This window comes from Typopeltis vanoorti, chromosome 13 (genome assembly GCF_054136105.1).
Source record: "Typopeltis vanoorti isolate ZY-2024b chromosome 13, IOZ_Tvanoo_1.0, whole genome shotgun sequence".
Classification (NCBI taxonomy): domain Eukaryota; kingdom Metazoa; phylum Arthropoda; class Arachnida; order Uropygi; family Thelyphonidae; genus Typopeltis; species Typopeltis vanoorti.
The window spans coordinates 103,839,476-103,856,187 of NC_143561.1; the positions used below are offsets into that span (position 1 = coordinate 103,839,476).

Genomic DNA, 16,712 nt, shown 5'->3' on the forward strand with positions numbered 1-16,712 from the left:
TGCTTTTATTTGGGAATGTAATGTGGTGGTTTCCCCTTGCCTTCCACATTGCAGTATTGTAACATGTATGCTACAGGAGGTTAATACAAGTAGCGCTGCTGCCTACTACTATAATTATTAGTGGTTAGTTGAAAGAGGAGGAAACACCCCTAGCCCTCGAGTACACTAATAGCTTCAGGGAGAATGGAGGACCTCCTCCTGAGGTTAGTAAGCAAGAAAAGAGACAGAAAGTTTTAAGTAAAGAATCCTCATTAGGAAGAATGTTAGTATGAGGGTAGAAGCAGGAAGTGGAAGAGTTAGAGAAAAGTATGACCAAAAGCTTTTTGAAATAGATCATACTTAGCTCTGGGACCCTGGGTTAGCCATGCCCATGCCTGCAAGTCGCAAGCTCCATGAGGACTTGCTAATAAGTATTCATGACTGTTCGTGAATACTTATTAGCATTCACTGAACACGTGTGTTCAGTGAGCGGTTTGCCTGTTCTGAGGAACAAAAAACCTGAGTTTCCAGGTGGGAAAATCCTCTTTCCCCATATGAGACTGGCTAACTCATGTTTAGTCAAAAGAGACCAGGTTCCTCACGTCATAGATGGGATTAGTGAAAGTCCTATTCTTGATTTTGAGATGCAGGGTTAAAAACTCAAGTTTCCAACAGCATAAGGACCCTATTTGCTTGCATGAAAGCTTGACTAACTCAGAAAGTAGCTGATAAATTAGAACCATTCAGGTGTTCTAATGACAATTACTGTTCAGTTATTTTATTACATAAAAGATCTAAACCTATAAGACAATATACACACACATTTTTAATTGCATCAAATTATGTTTTGTCATATCTTACCTGTCTTTTCTGGTCTTCTGACCAAATCCAAAAAACCATCAGAAGACACATCAGGAGAAAAGATATGTGGGAAGGGATTAGTTACAGCAATAGGTTCCTCTATCATTGTTACAGTGCTTTTTAAAAATATTAATAGAAATAATCATATTAGGCATTATTTTAGTAAATTTTGTCAATTCAAATTATAATTATAATCAATAACTTTCTTCCAAATCAGTTTATTATTGTAAATGACCATACCATCTTGGATTAGCTCTGCTTACACACATTGTGCCAGCCTGGTTGGCTGAATGGTTAGCATATCTGCTCTCCAGTCAAAAGGCTGTAGGTTCGAAAACACTCTTCCAAGATGGAATAGGTCACCATGGGAGAAGTAAACCCAACCCTCCTGCAATGGGAGAGACTTTTACCCAACAGTGGGGAATATATAGACTGGGGGGGGACGTTGAATAGTATTCTTTTTTTTCCTTTTTATATGGTCGCTGACACCGATGTTTTAAGCCTCAAGAACTCTCCTTACATCTGTAGTCTTCAACCTTTGATAAACAACTTTATTTCTAAACCAATTATCCAATCCATAAGTATATCTTGAATATCTGTAATCTACACGTCTGCTATTTTGGCTAATTTCTCTCTTATTCCATACTAACTTATTCAGGTAGCTCCTCAGCATATTGCCTTTGCTTATTCTATTATCGGCCTTTATATTTAATTTTCCATCTTTACAAAAATTGTTCCTAATAACTAAATGTATAATCTGTTATAAAAGTTAATACTGAAAATGCAGTAGATGTTTTGTTCTCTTATCTGGTTTTCTCAGCAATTATTTTCGAGAGTCTTGAAAATTTGTAGCAAATGTCTTTAAGAAGATAATAAAATCAAAGAGTAAACAGCTAAGTTTAATGCAGCAGATGCTCACTATAGCAAGTCTATAGGGAGGTGAGAAATAATTTGTTATAGCATAAGGTTTGCTGTACTGAATTTATGGTGGGAGCAGGAGACTGCTCCTCCATTCCCAGGAAATAAATACCATGAGAAAGTACTGGCATCAACTAGATAGCTATAGCTCATCAAACCTATCTCATACTAAGCTTTAGCAGGTCAATTGGGCTCACACAGCTTAGCTGAGTGATGATCCCAAAACATTAATTAATCTTTATTTCCCTCATGCATTGCAATGTTGTAAGCATTGGTAGCTAGAAATTATAAAGTATTTTGAACCTTTAAAATAGCTAAGAGCTAAACTAGATTCATTTATTGCCATATAATTTCATATTGTATTATTTCAATTTAAAAAATTTCATATTTTAGCTTGAGGACATTACCTATATTAATTTTAGACTCTCATAATGGTAGAACTATAAATCAAATTCATACTGGCACAGATTTTCAAACATGTAAGTCGATAATCTGTGAATTATAGAAAAGGGATTAAAAAATGATATGGAAAAGAAAAATCCAGGTAAACTAGTATGCAATAGGTATATGGAATTTTGACCATTACAATATGCACTGCTACTTGGGGGAAAAAAAAAAAAAAAAAAAAAAAAAACTAATAAACACCCAATATTTTATAGTCAAGATGACATGACCTGAAGAGTAATGAATTTGGAGAGAAAAGAGAACTTTACAGCCTCTACTACTATAGTAACTCCGTGCTTTATTTCAAGATTCTGTGTGTCCTTGACAGGTCAGCCCTGAAATTAAATCTCAACTCAAGTATTTAGTAGTCATTCAGCTGTCTTCCGTAGCTACAATTGTTATTCTACAACTTATTAGCTAACCGCATCTCGACTAGTAGACTTTATTAGCTGCTTGAGTGACTTGCCGACTCGCTATTATCGCACTGTGATTCCCGAATGCTCCGATTCCAACCTAATGCCAATCCTCTCCTTTCTCTCTCTCTTAATCTATCTAATCTCTCTTTTTTCAGCGTTTCTTCCCGCCTAAATTGTTCTTGTGATTTCTTTGACTAAAACTCTTTTCAATAATTTTCAACATTCTCCCCACGTGCTCACTCACTTACACATGTCTCCATGACAACAAAACAAAACATAATAAAATTGAGGTATTGCATAACGCTAAACTTCTACAAATAGGAATAAATAAAGAATATTTACATTTCAATTAATGCACAGTTAAATTATCAAATATAAATTCTATATTAACATAGAAATAAGCCAAATAGCTTGATAATATTTTAACACAGAGTTTTTCTACTATTAATACATATATTCTTGATTAAATAATTAAATATTAGATAAAATTAAAGGTAGTTATATGAATATTAAATTATAAACAAGTGATTTACATTAAATAATATTTACAAATGTAGCCTTTGCCATGGTGGATTATGTTGGATTCTGAGGAGAGTATTAATAATTTAAATTTCTCTTCATTCAGAATCCAACACCAGCTCTTAACTGTTTTTTCTTGTTTTTATCAATATCTTTACAGATGATCTCCATGGAGTCGAAAGACTCATTGCAGAAGATCCAACCTAACTATTACTCATACTGTTTCTTAAACTTATTCACTGTTGGGGCACTTACTTCTAGGAATTTATTAGTTGTTACATTAAGTAAAATACACCTAAAATAGAACATCACTAACTATAATACATGTATCACAAAGTTGATTAAATGCTGAAAAACAGTTACAATTCTGATAGGTAAATTCATCTTAGCAGCATGGATTAGTTGTCTGTAGTTAGCGATTCAGTGATCTGTGCAAATGGATGACCATAAAAAGTCTGGAATAAAAGTTCTTCCGTGCATAATACTAACCATACCTTATATACAAAAAAGAACTTTTATTCCAGGCTTCTAAAGGAACCAGACTGATATTAAGTGACATATGGAAATCTCTTATTAAATCTTTTAACATTAGATATTTCAACTTCACTTTATCACTAACTGCAGACAGCTAATGCATGCTATGATGTTTACATTTATTGTCTAGCATGAATTTACTTTGTATTGTAATGGTTTTTCAGCATTTAATCAACTTTGTGATACATATATTTATATTTTTTTGATGTTTTAACCCTGAAAAAGCCACCTGTTCTATTTTAGGTAGTAAAACTAGTAGGTGAATTTTACTTAACGTAATGATTAACAAATTCCTGCTTTATTACCTTCTGAGTTGTATTCGCAATCTTCGCTATACGGTTCCTGAACTTTAACTTCCTGTCCACTAAGACTATAAGATCCCTAGCGTGCTGAGTATCTCTGGCGTAATCCAGCCAACATGATACTCCAGTAAATATCTCATCACACCAAAGCACATAACTTTAAGCCATTTTCAAATCACTCTGCAAATACTGAATGTATCTGTTGCATTCCTGATTACTTTGCCTATCTTAGCATCATCAGCAAACAGCTGTATATAATCTGAATATATGGTGAATTTGAATAATTCAGATGTGTCTGGCTTAATAAAATCTATCAGTGGTACACTGGTAAATAAAGAAATAATATCAAAGCAGATAATGTCTGAATATTTTTAGGTTAAGATTTTCTATTACAGCTTTGAAGGAAAGTTGTCCAAGAGGGAAGAACATAGTTAGCAAATTCCTGTTTTATTACCTTCTGAGTTCTATTTGCAATTTTCACTATAGACCAGTGCTATAAACCTACAAGAGTGGTCAAAAAGTTCTCAGCCTCGACCAGTGAAAATTTTAAGTGGGGATGCTGCATATACAAAATAAAATTAAAAAAAAATTTTTTTTTTCCCTAATCAGTAACCAATTTATCTACTCTATATTTATAAAAAGATAAGCCGAAATTTGAAACATTTTTATGTCACGTTTTTTGTCTTATCGGCTTACCAGCCTGGAATTCGGGGGGCGAGCCCCCTAGTTAATAAATAAATTTACATATTAAAAAATTGCTTTATTAAAAATATTTCACCCTCACCATGAACAAACACCAATAAACAAAAGTTTTGTATCTCACAGAAATAACGCATGCATGCATACAATTTACCTGTAAGTGACACTGCACAAACGAGCAGCATCAGAATCACTTGTAATGCAATGACAAGCGTAAACAAATATCAGCGAGTCCTGCTGCAATTAGTGCGATAATTCTGATACTGCGTTAGATTGCAGTGCATTTGTTTCGTGTAATGATAATTGAAAAAATATAACTCTTTTCATATTTTCAACAGTGACACTCGTCATAATTCAGCCTTGTATCTATAATAAATATGTTATTTTAACAAACAAAATTTAATTTTTTTATTTTTTTCCTTGGGGGTGCTGCAGTGTCACAGTGCTTATGTACGAGCCGCCACTGGCCTCGACCATAGGTGGCAATACTATTGGCAAGATTTTTTTTTTGTAAGTTGGTACATCTGTAATAAGCATCCATGTGAAATTGCAAGTCATTATATGAAGTAGTTTGTTTTATACAGCTGTCTGAAGCAAAAGTGTTGTTTGTATCCCTTGAAATGGATAAAATTGAGTATCATGGAGTTATAAAAGAAATTCATTCAAAGTTCATAAAAGTTTATGAGCACTCCTCTTCATTTTCGACAATTAAGAAATGGGATGCCGAGTTTAAACGTGGCCGTACCAGCCTTGAAGATGATCCACGTGAAGGACGTCCAAAAAGTGTAACACCACCAAAAATCATCCAATACGATATGGTATTGGATGACCAGCAAGTTAAAGTGCGTGAAATTGCTGAGACTATAGGCATTTCAAAAGAACGTGTAGGATATATTTTGCACATAGAATTGCAAATGAAAAAGCTTCACACAAGATGGGTGCTGCACTTGCTCACAGCAAATCAAAAACACACTCACATGAAAATCTCTGAACAGTGCTTGGAGTGTTTTAACAAGAATAAAACTGATTTTCTGTGTCGATTTATTACTATGGATGACACTTGGATTCACCATTACACACACCAGAATCCAAACAGCAGTCAAAACAGTGGACAGACGCTAGTTGTTTAGTGCCAAAGAAGACAACGTCTGTTCTATCACAGGAAAGGTCATGGCATCAGTGTTTTGTGATGCTAAACGCATTTTGATTATTAATTATCTTGAAAAGAGTAAAACAATAACTGGGGAATATTATTCCGATATTTTAACCAGACTAGATGAAAAAATTCGTGAGAAAAGACCCGGTTTGCAGAAGAAAAAAAATAGTCTTTCATCAGGACAATGCACCTGCTCACAAAGGTGTTTTGGCAATTGGAAAATTAAGGGATCTGCACTGTGAATCGTTGGAACATCCACCAATTAGTAGGGTATTTTGCAGATCTTACTGAGAACCACTACAGGGACAGGATAATGGCATTGGAGCATCACTGGAATGTCAGTGATGCTATAGACTGAAACATGCTATTTCCATTCGAACAATAGCATTGCATGACACATCTTAAGAGTGCCACTAAATGGGAACATACTACCGTTCAATTTTAATCCAAAGTATCTGGGCATAACCCTCTCCTTTAATAGACATTTCTCCAATATTGCTGCCAAACTCAGGACTAGAAATAACACACTGCATAAACTTGCTGGAACAACCTTGTGATCCCACATTAAGGACATCTGCTCTGGACCTTATTTACTCAACTGCTGAATACTGCTTAGCTGTCTGGCTGAACAGTGCACATATTAAATTAATTGATACTGTGTTGAATCATACAATGCATATCATTTCTGGAACAATAAAGACTACTCCATCATATTAGCTACCAGTTCTGAGCCACATCCAACCGGCACAACTACAACACTAAGACAACCTGATTCGCAAACATAACAAAATTTGCCAGAACCCACTGCGTCCTATACACTCTGATATTGACAGCTTTACATCACAGAAGCTTAAGTCAAGATACTCGCCTATTATAACAGCACAACGACTTGTCACTGAGGGCTATGATGCAACAATAGCATGGCAGAGTGAATGGACTGCCAAAACCCCGGTAATCTGGCAAACTGTCTTTAACCCAAACAGCCCTCCATCAGGGTTCGATTTACCTTGAAAAATATGGACCTCCCTAAATAGGGTTTGCATGGAGCTTCCTTATTTACTTGGGAATAAGACCAAACTCATCTTGTGACTGTGATGAGGATAACCAAACTATACAACATATCACATTTCACTGTCCTCACAGAGCCTACGTGGGACATCAGTAACTGACTTTATAACAGTTTCTACAGCTGCTGTTGACTGGCTGTCGAACTTAGACATTCAATTTTAAATTTATGCTTATTTGTATATTTTTATATGTATATATGACTACAGTGTCACTTCATACTATTGTATTCTTTTATGCATTTTGTTGTCTTGTATGTGGTGGCATATGTATGTATTCTTCTTAGCCAAATCCTAAATAAATTAATAGCTAGCAAAGTATTACTACTATTAAGTTAATATTTTGCTACATATCTTTCCATATCCAACAAAACCATTCTTATCCCCTATATCTGGAGAATATCTGAAAAGATAGATAGTTTTTCATAAATGTATTCATCACATCATTCTCAAACAATACATCCAGCTAGCAACTTGCACATCCTGAAATGTATAAAGTTCCCTGTGTCTGCAACTTAGCCTACTTTGAAGGGACTAGTAGATCAGTTAACATCTGCATTTAAGAAGATAATAACTATGGCTACACTGGTGATAGTAAATGTTTTTAAGTATGGCTGAATGGAAGACAGTCATTCTAACACCATATTTAGCCTGGCTTCACCGACTGAACTTCCTCTTCATCTATCCCCTGAAGTCATGATAGGTCATTAGTTCCTTTTCAGTTACAATTTGAACTGTTTCTGCAACAACCTAGTTCAATGCTATGTATAACAGTTGTAATTTTCCTCTGCAGATGCTGGTTGGTTATCTAGCAAAATATTACTAACTTAATCAATTTATTTACTTTGTCTTTCAAGTGTTGCTTATTTCATGAAGTTCTGTTATGAATAATCACCAATACACAAGCCTTTCATTATATCGACATTCCTTTATTTGGAGAACTATGGAAAGGGATATTTCCTGAGCCTTTCATTTTTTTCATTTCATTTCACTGAGCTGTTATGTAAGATCATATATATGATTCAGACAGTTAAATGCACCAAGACCTAGTTCAGAGAAATAGGTCTTGTTAAGCCAGTGCACTTCAATTGCATTAATTATAATAGAAGCAAGGCTATTTTATTTGTCTGAGAGAACACAAGGCTTTATCTGAATGAAATAGTATGTACCTGCAGCACTGATGAAGGAGAAAAAACATCCTAGCTTGATTCACAGATTGTTAATCTGAAGGATTAAAAAATAGGAAAGAAATGAAAATATGTGAAGAAAGGGGAGTAAAAAAAAAAGAGAAGCATACCAGATACTATAATAGTTCCACAACTATGATTTTATGACTAGTTTCAATCATTCTTTCTCAATATTTTTTCTGTTTTCCTTCCCATTTCTCAATCCTTTAGATTAACAATCTGCTATCATATTTTTTTATACATAATGATTTTATCTACAAAGAAAGACAGTTACCTTACAATCAGTGAAGTGACTCATTGCTCTATCGACTAAGTTGATTTCTATTGTTCCAGAACAGATATTTTGCACATGGGCCTATCCTGGGCATATGACCATATGTCATTTTAATACATTTAAACTACTATATTTATGCATGTAATAGTTTGTTTATGGATAGCTCTTCTGATCCTATGACCAGGTCCAATGCTCTCACTCCCCAGTCAAATCCATCACATGCTGCTGCCTTAAGTAATTATCTCTCAGTAGGCATATAAATTCCATTTCTTTCTTCCTTCCAGTCTATATCTCCATAGTTGAAGTCCTCCATAATAGTCACTTGACTTGTACTCGTACTAATTTTTCAATGCATGTCTTCCAGATTATCCCTGGAATTCTCCAGCCTATAGCAACAACCAATCGTATATTTTGTCTTACTGGCCTTGATCTCACACCAGACTGCTTCAAATGAACAGCTCTCCTCCTGCCTATCTCCTATTCTTTTGGGCTGCAATTTATCTGCTACCATCAGCAGTACACACCCTATCTTCTCTATCTTCCCTGAAAATACTAAACCCTTCATATTTTATCCTTGCAACTGCATCATCTGCTGTTAGCCAAGTCTCACTAAAGCCTTTAACTTTTGGTGAGGTTTTGCACTAACCAATACAAAAAAACTCCTCCATCTTGTTCTTGATACTTCTGGCATTAGTATATAGAAACTACACATTCCTTTAGGCCCCCACCAACCTTTACTTCTTGAATTGATTACCCTATTCATTATTTTTGCTTGAGAGACTAGATTCTGCAGTTTGGTCATTCTCACACTCACCTGTTTCCACCCTAATTGCTTAAATTTTCCTGAATTTTTGCTTCAGCATGCTTGGTGAAGAAAGCTCTCTCTACACACCCAACACCAAAACCATTTAGATGCAGTCAATCGGCATTATACAAATCCTTTCCATCAAACACAAATCCTACATCATTCCTTCTGCACAACCTACATATTGATTCATTAGCTATCACCACCCTCTACCTCAGTTCGCCTCTATCATAGCATAGCAGGAGACTTACAATTTTCACCTTCTTGCTTTCACACATAAGCAGCATCTTGACAGCTGTAATAAATAAAACTATTTTTAATTTAGTTGTCAAGACACTGCTTTCTTGAACTTGGAAACATCTATAATAGTCAGACCATACGTTAAAATATATATAAGAAATTATTTTTGACTTTAAATATTAATATCTAAAAGCAGCAGTGAAACTGTTAAAAACTTGAAACACTATTTTTGACTAAAATAATTTTGGCATCCAGGAAGCAATGCACAAAAGTTATACATAGAAATTATTTACCCATAGAAATAATTTCATTATTTAAAAGGACATTAGCTTACCTAACAGAACTAGGACAAAATGTTTTCATACAATTACTAAATATTTCTGCTGCAGTCAGGCTGGTATCTCTTGGTCTTGAAACACTGGTGAGAACAATAAACAAGCATTTTATGTACATTATAGCATAATATAATATATATATAGACATTTCAATTTTAACAGTACAGTATGCACATATTTAGTTCATTATAAAGATTTCAGATGACATTGTTGTGATGTCTTTCTTCTTCGTTGTGTATTCTATTTTCGCCTGAATGCAGTATTCAGTCACAAGACAGTCTAGGCCTAATCTCTATATGGGTAATACTGTACAAGAGTTAAAACAATAGGGGAGGTTATCGACGAGGCCGGTAATTCCCTAGTTCTTTCTGCTGATTGATTCCATTTTCGAACACAAAGAAAATTTATATTTAACTGTGCCACTCTCTGTCCATGGTTGCAAGAATAATGTTAAGGAATTAATCATCAGCAAGGTACAATGCTACAATAATCTAAATAAGACAGAACTTTCCTTAGACAAATTACTTTTAAGTTATATAGCAGTCGTGGTTCTCTCATCTTTCTTTACTTTCACATTAAATAGAGTTCCAGCTTAGATCTGAACTGTTAAAATGAGCAGTGCAATGAAATGAACTCAGTGAAGCACAAGATTCAAATTAAATAAAAACATTTAATACACTAACTAATGAATTTACATTAATCAATGAAGATCTAAACATAACTAAAATGATCATGAAATAAAGAAGTTCTTATTAAGACAATAGCAACTTCACAGTAGAGTATAGTCAGCATGGTTAAATTCTTAACATATAGATTTCTACCCTTCTTAGAGTTATAAGTTTCTAAGCACAACCTTTAGACAAAGGTTACCTATTAAATATACTTCAATTGTTGACTTTGCTTAGCCGTTCAGGATATACAAAGCACATATCGCTAAATACACACCAAGGAATTCTAAAGTTCCATCAATCTATTACAGTAATTCTTAATAAGTCAGTTTCTAACTTATATCACGTTCTCTTGGAACAAGCTTCAAGATATCACACGTTCAAACTTGAACTGTCATTAAGGCAATACACATCCTCTTTATTGTAATTACATTCACAAAAAGACATAGAAAGGATTTCCTTACCGGGACGGTTGATATGCTTCGTTTATTACCACGTGTTCTAGAAAACACTTCCTTGTTTCTCAATAGCTTTCTCTCTCTTAGGTCACTTTAGTTCAATAGGATCCAGATTCACCACAACAATCTTGTTGGCTCGGGAATATATGCCTGCTTTGCTCAAAAATGAATATCCTTCAGGTTTCCTTGGCAATCCCTGTCATGCCTCTCATCTTTCATATTTATAAGATGAGGGAATAAGAATCAGGATACGAATAAGAGCCTGCGAAAGAGTAAGAGAAAAACAGAGAGCTCCCTTGTCTTTTCAACCCAGTTCTATCCTTCGCACCTCCTTTTTCCCCTTATTCACTAGCGCCAAAATGTGCGCCGACGGATAACTTCGTAATTTCATACAGCACTTAATTTCTGTTATACTAGCTATGTCTTTGGCAATGGTTTACATAAATGGATTAAATTCTGAATTTCCATGCACAGTTCACATAGGATTTATATACTCTACAAAGAATTAGTACAGGATTAGTAAGTGATTAATTTACTATTTGTCTGATGAGCAAATTTGGCTCAGGGAATGGCAGACTATGTTAAATCCTGAATGAAACACTATTATATTATAATTCCCTTCATTCAGAATTTAACAACATCAACTTAAGGTAACAAACATTATTCTGAATTTCATTTTTATAATTTCATACTTTTCTGGTTCTTTGTTACGTGTTGCTGCATTTGTGCTTTTTCTTGTGTCCTTTATGTTTAGCTCCTAACAATCCTTTATGTTCTGTCATCAATGGCCCACAATTCTGTTTGTTCAGTTTCCTGCCATACATAAACATCCTCATTTATATGAGGAGGAAATACCAGAGCTGTTGCACAAACTGAATAAGAATTCTGCAATAGGAACTGATGCAGAATTCTTGATAAGATGTTCAGAGCTTAAAGATCAGGATGTGCCTCACGCCCGTCACTCCCTGATCTTTAAGCTCTGAACATATCTCACCAGGAATATCAAGGAGATCCCATTCTGATATCACTCCTCTACAAGAATTGAGATGTTACAGTGATTGATATTCCACCCAATAATGTAGCTCCCATAAAGATATCACCAGAACATAATTTCTTAACAGTTTTGGGAGGTCCTGCCAGTCCTCCTAAACCCTTTAGAATAAAGAAGGGCAACATTTTCCCTATTGGGTTTTCACCTGTTGCATGGATGATCAAAAACACTAGCACATTGATGTCAGTATCATATATCTTTCATTTCTTACTTCTGTTACCAAATGCTTTATCTAGGCTATCAGTACTAAAACTTAAATATGATCCACCAGACATCCACAGAAACTAAATTAAACTTGCCAACTGACCCTAAAATGTTCGAGGATGAAGAATTCATGCTCAAGGAGTTTTTGGTTCAGTACCAGAGCTCCCCACCCACCCACCACAGAGCCATACATGGATGCCCACTGACTGGTAAGCAATGACTGTGCTTAGGAGCAGAACACCAGGGCTAGCCCTACAGCAAGCCTTGAATCCTGACCTAACCATTGGGGTGAGAGACTTAATGCAACACCGTTGACCCTTGCAGGCAAGCCCACTAGCTGATTGATTCTGGCTGGGCCATCCAGGACTGTCCATTTTGTTGAAGCAGAGGCCAAAGTATGCAAGACTACCAGGATCCCCCTTTCCAGATGTCCAAGGGTCACACCACATGCCATACATGGTAGCAGGGGCACTGGATCCCAGTGCCCCTGCTATCTGGAAGAAATATCTCGGGGAAAAGTGGAGCAACGAATACAGGATGAATGAAAAGGGCAAGTACTATCACTTGGAGATCCCCTCCACCAGGTGCCCCACATGGAGGAGACCTATAGGATGTTCATTCACTTTTTTTCCAAGCAGCGTATGCAATCACCAATATATAAAAACGATTTTCCATTTTTATGTTATTGCATGTTAAGTGATCATTTTTATATTGTGAAAAAATAAAATATATGCTATTTATTTACTTATTTCTTAATTAGTACTCACTTGTAAATTCTGCTCTTTGGAATACCACGAACTGAAAGGGACTGCATAAGGGTATTTTCATGTTGCAAATCACAGAGAGGAACAAGTGGCTGCATCATTAAGCCAGCAATCCTGCTATTTATCATACTGGTAAGAAAGGAATCTTTTCTGAAGGGAAATGGCAAACATGTACTCACAACAGAAAGCTATCAATGAAAGTAACATGAAAAATCAAAATCATATAAAACTAATAATAGCTAATTGAACTAAGCTGAACAAAATAAAAATTTTAATCTAAATACATTGGTTATAAACAACCATGGCTCATTATGATGTCTGTTCCTTTGGACTGTAATACAACTATCATACACTGCTCAAAACAATTAGGGATATTTTAGTTTCTGTTGGATAATTATAAATTTCTGCAAATAATTATAACTATTGGGTACTTCATACATGAATAAATATTTCTTACTTATGGATAAGATGTAATTGATGAGATATTGTTTAAATCGATATTTATTACAAATTTAACAAATTTGTAATAAATTACAAAATACATTTTAGCATGAAATAATTTTAACAAGAATAGCCAAAAATGTTTTAATTTTTAATAGGGCATATGGTCTCCATTAACAGTGGTATATCTTGATTGCATGGACCGGATAAGATGATCAAACAGTTCTTGTGGGATATTTCCCCACTCTTCTGTGAGAGCAATTTCGAGCTCTTGAAGCGATCATTTCGACAAGTCTTAACAGGATTTTGTAGGCAGTTGTGTTTCTACACTGTTGTATATTAAGAATATTTTAAAATAAAAGTTTTACATTTGTAAATCATTTTTATAACTTTATAATTTACAAGAAAACCAAAATGTCCCCTAATTGTTTTGAGCAGTGTATAAGAACTAGTAGTGTATGTGAGATCAGTTAAGGGTCAAAGCCCAATATAACTGAGAGAAGACCTCCACATCCTTTTAAGGAATGCAGACAACCTGCTGGAGCTTTGGACCTAATATCCAAACCTCACCTTTACATGATGTGCCCTACTGGATAGTGAACAAATGAGGAGAGGCTGGGAATTTGGGACTTAGCAACCAAATTGCACTCTCTTATTGGCTTAAACCAGAAATAAACATGATGGTAAAACATGGGGTGATATATAACTTTAAATTGTAATGAAAGACAATTCAAAATGTTCCAGATAAATGATATAAAATTTTTGATATTTTCCAGAAACAGAGGGAAGTTGGTAAACAAATATGTATATATATATATATTTACTAGGATTATGAAAGATGTCTTTGAAAAGAAAAATGTCTTTGAAAAGGAAAAATCTACATACAATGTGCTAGCTTACTAATACAGAAGCCACCTTAATTTTAATTCTCTGCTGAGAGAGAACTGAATTAAGAGTCATCTTCTAGTGCAAATGATATCAATTTATTCTTCTGATTTTAAAGAGGAATTCTCAAATGCTTGTCTATAAATTATGTTGAACTCTTTGAGAAGACACTGGGAGAAGGAATTATAATTTGTGATGATCTGTAATAATAGAACAGTTTCAAAATATGAAAAAAAAAATGCTATTTCAAAATCATAAACCTTTTTAGTATAATTTATGAAAACACAGATTTGCACAGGAATAGCAACTAGTGCTATTTCAGGGAAATGGCAAACGTACACAACAACAGAAAGCTATCAATAAAAGTAACATGAAAAATCAAAATCACATAAAACTACTAACAGCTAACATAACTAAGCTGATACAAAAAATTTGAATCAAAATATAAATACATTGATTATAAATGCATTTATAATCAATGTATTTATATTTTTTTTACAATTTTTTACTGTTTGCTGACTAGTTTTTAACTCTCGATAATCATGTAATGCCTAGAATCTGAAATATTGAATATTTCATAGTAAGTTGTGTTCATAGTCTAAGACAATGTGTTAGCTAAATAAAAACTTGAAATAAGACTAATATATCATCAACATAAGTAGGCTTCACTTAAATTGTACTTGTTAAATTTAACCCACATAACTTTTCCATATTCACTGCTGAAATTATAGTAATTATGAGGAAAATGAAGATACAGAATGGAATCACGGAGTTTATGACATTCTGCAGGATACAATTTTTAATGATTTTTGATGATTAGGTTTACATGAAAAGGAAAGATTAATGTCACACACCTAGTTTTTGCAGTATACTGCACTTATCTAATAAATATTTCAATTCTAATTAATAAAGCTGTCAGTAAACTAACAATTTGCTTTTTATGAACAATGTGGTTCACATAGAAAATAGATTCATATCTGCTGCAAAGTTCTCAAGGAGGTAGTTTATTATACGTAACAGACAGAGGAGAAATATTAGAAAGGACCATAATTTAATTTTTTTTTTAACCAAGTTCAAATTTCACTTGTTGACTAATGAATAGTAGTTCAGTACCTGTTAAGATCTCAATGTAGAAGATGTTATTATCCCATGCAATTAAGTAACATTATCAAGAATACTTAAATCTTAACAGATTGGCCAACATGCATTTAGAACCAAGTCAACTGCACATATCCACTCTTCACCAAAGGTTTACTACAAAAAAAAAAATCTGCAGAAGAAATTGTATAATATTATAATAAACTAATATTATAATATCACAAGAATACTCGTTTCATTAGCAATGATACACTTTTGTTTCAGGGTGTTGACTGATTTTGGTTATTAATTATAAGAATTTTATTTGAATACTAGTGAAAAGTCATTGCAACATTTTTGAGTTTACTTATATGATGTAGCATTAAGTTCTGTGTGAAAATCATCTTTTAGAGTATTTAAAGACATAGGAATGGTATGAAGAAATATTTTTATAATGAGCCCTAACAGACAAGCCTGTTAGGGCTCATTATAAAAATTTTTCAAAAAATCCCATGAGTTATAATATTGACAGTCTAATACAATTAATATTACATAACTAATTAAGATCAACTTTTTTCCAAATTGATTGTCTATTTTTTGTCTTGGATCTGATTGCAATTTTTTATATTTCAATCTCCTACAGCATATCTAAATGCATCAACCTGCCAGAAAAATACCAAATACTAGATATTAGTCTTTCTTTTTAAATTAAACACCATTAATAATTCATTTCTGATTCTTTGTAAATAACTATGCAATCTTAAGTTAGTTCTGCTCACAAATTCTTAAATATTAATAATAGGAAGGTCTTTTCTGGGGTCACTGTGTTGTTGTCCTAACTTTGACCCTGAGGTCAAAGCTAAGACAACAACATCCATATAGCCTATAAGGAATGTAGAGTATTTGACATAGCTTCAGGCCCAATACCCAATCCTCACCTTCCTGAGGTGCCCTGTTAGCAGGAATCCACCTGGAGAGTAAATAAATGAGAAAGGATGGACTAGCGACATGGCCAATCAAATTCTATACTAACTTAAATAATAACAAATATGAATAGACTTTGAATGAACTTTCAGGCCATCTGGTGTGTTGTAAAATTAAACAAAGTCCATCACTGTTTTCATCTCCAAATAAGGGTGAAGTAAAAACTTAACTATTACACCAACACATTAGAAGAATAAATAGAAAAGAGGTAGAGCTAGCTGAAGTATTAAATAATACTATGTCAACATTGCAAAGAAGGAATTCACGGAGTGAGTGCTTGCCCTGGTTAGCCAAGTGGTTAACATACCCACTCTCCAACCAACAGGCTATGGCTTTGAATCCCACTGTAGGCATAGATGTTTGTATTATCTTTCACAAAGATAATACAAATAGATGAACTTCATTGTCTAATGTGAGACCTAAAGTGACTTGAAAAAGGTCTAGAGT

General features: G+C 34.1%; 1 protein-coding gene across 2 annotated transcripts in view; it reads right to left on the reverse strand.

The window, feature by feature from the left end:
* Positions 1-16,712, reverse strand: part of mst (misato mitochondrial distribution and morphology regulator) — a 211,210-nt gene that overhangs the window by 29,493 nt on the left and 165,005 nt on the right. Inside the window, exons 11-13 of one of the 2 annotated variants that reach the window (XM_090402942.1) lie at positions 12,882-13,066; positions 9,733-9,816; positions 841-956 (exon numbers count right to left, since the gene is read on the reverse strand). In XM_090402942.1, coding sequence (XP_090259068.1) covers positions 841-956; positions 9,733-9,816; positions 12,882-13,066 — 385 coding nt within the window. The remainder of the gene's footprint in view (positions 1-840; positions 957-9,732; positions 9,817-12,881; positions 13,067-16,712) is intronic. The other variant, XM_090402943.1, reaches the window with a different exon arrangement.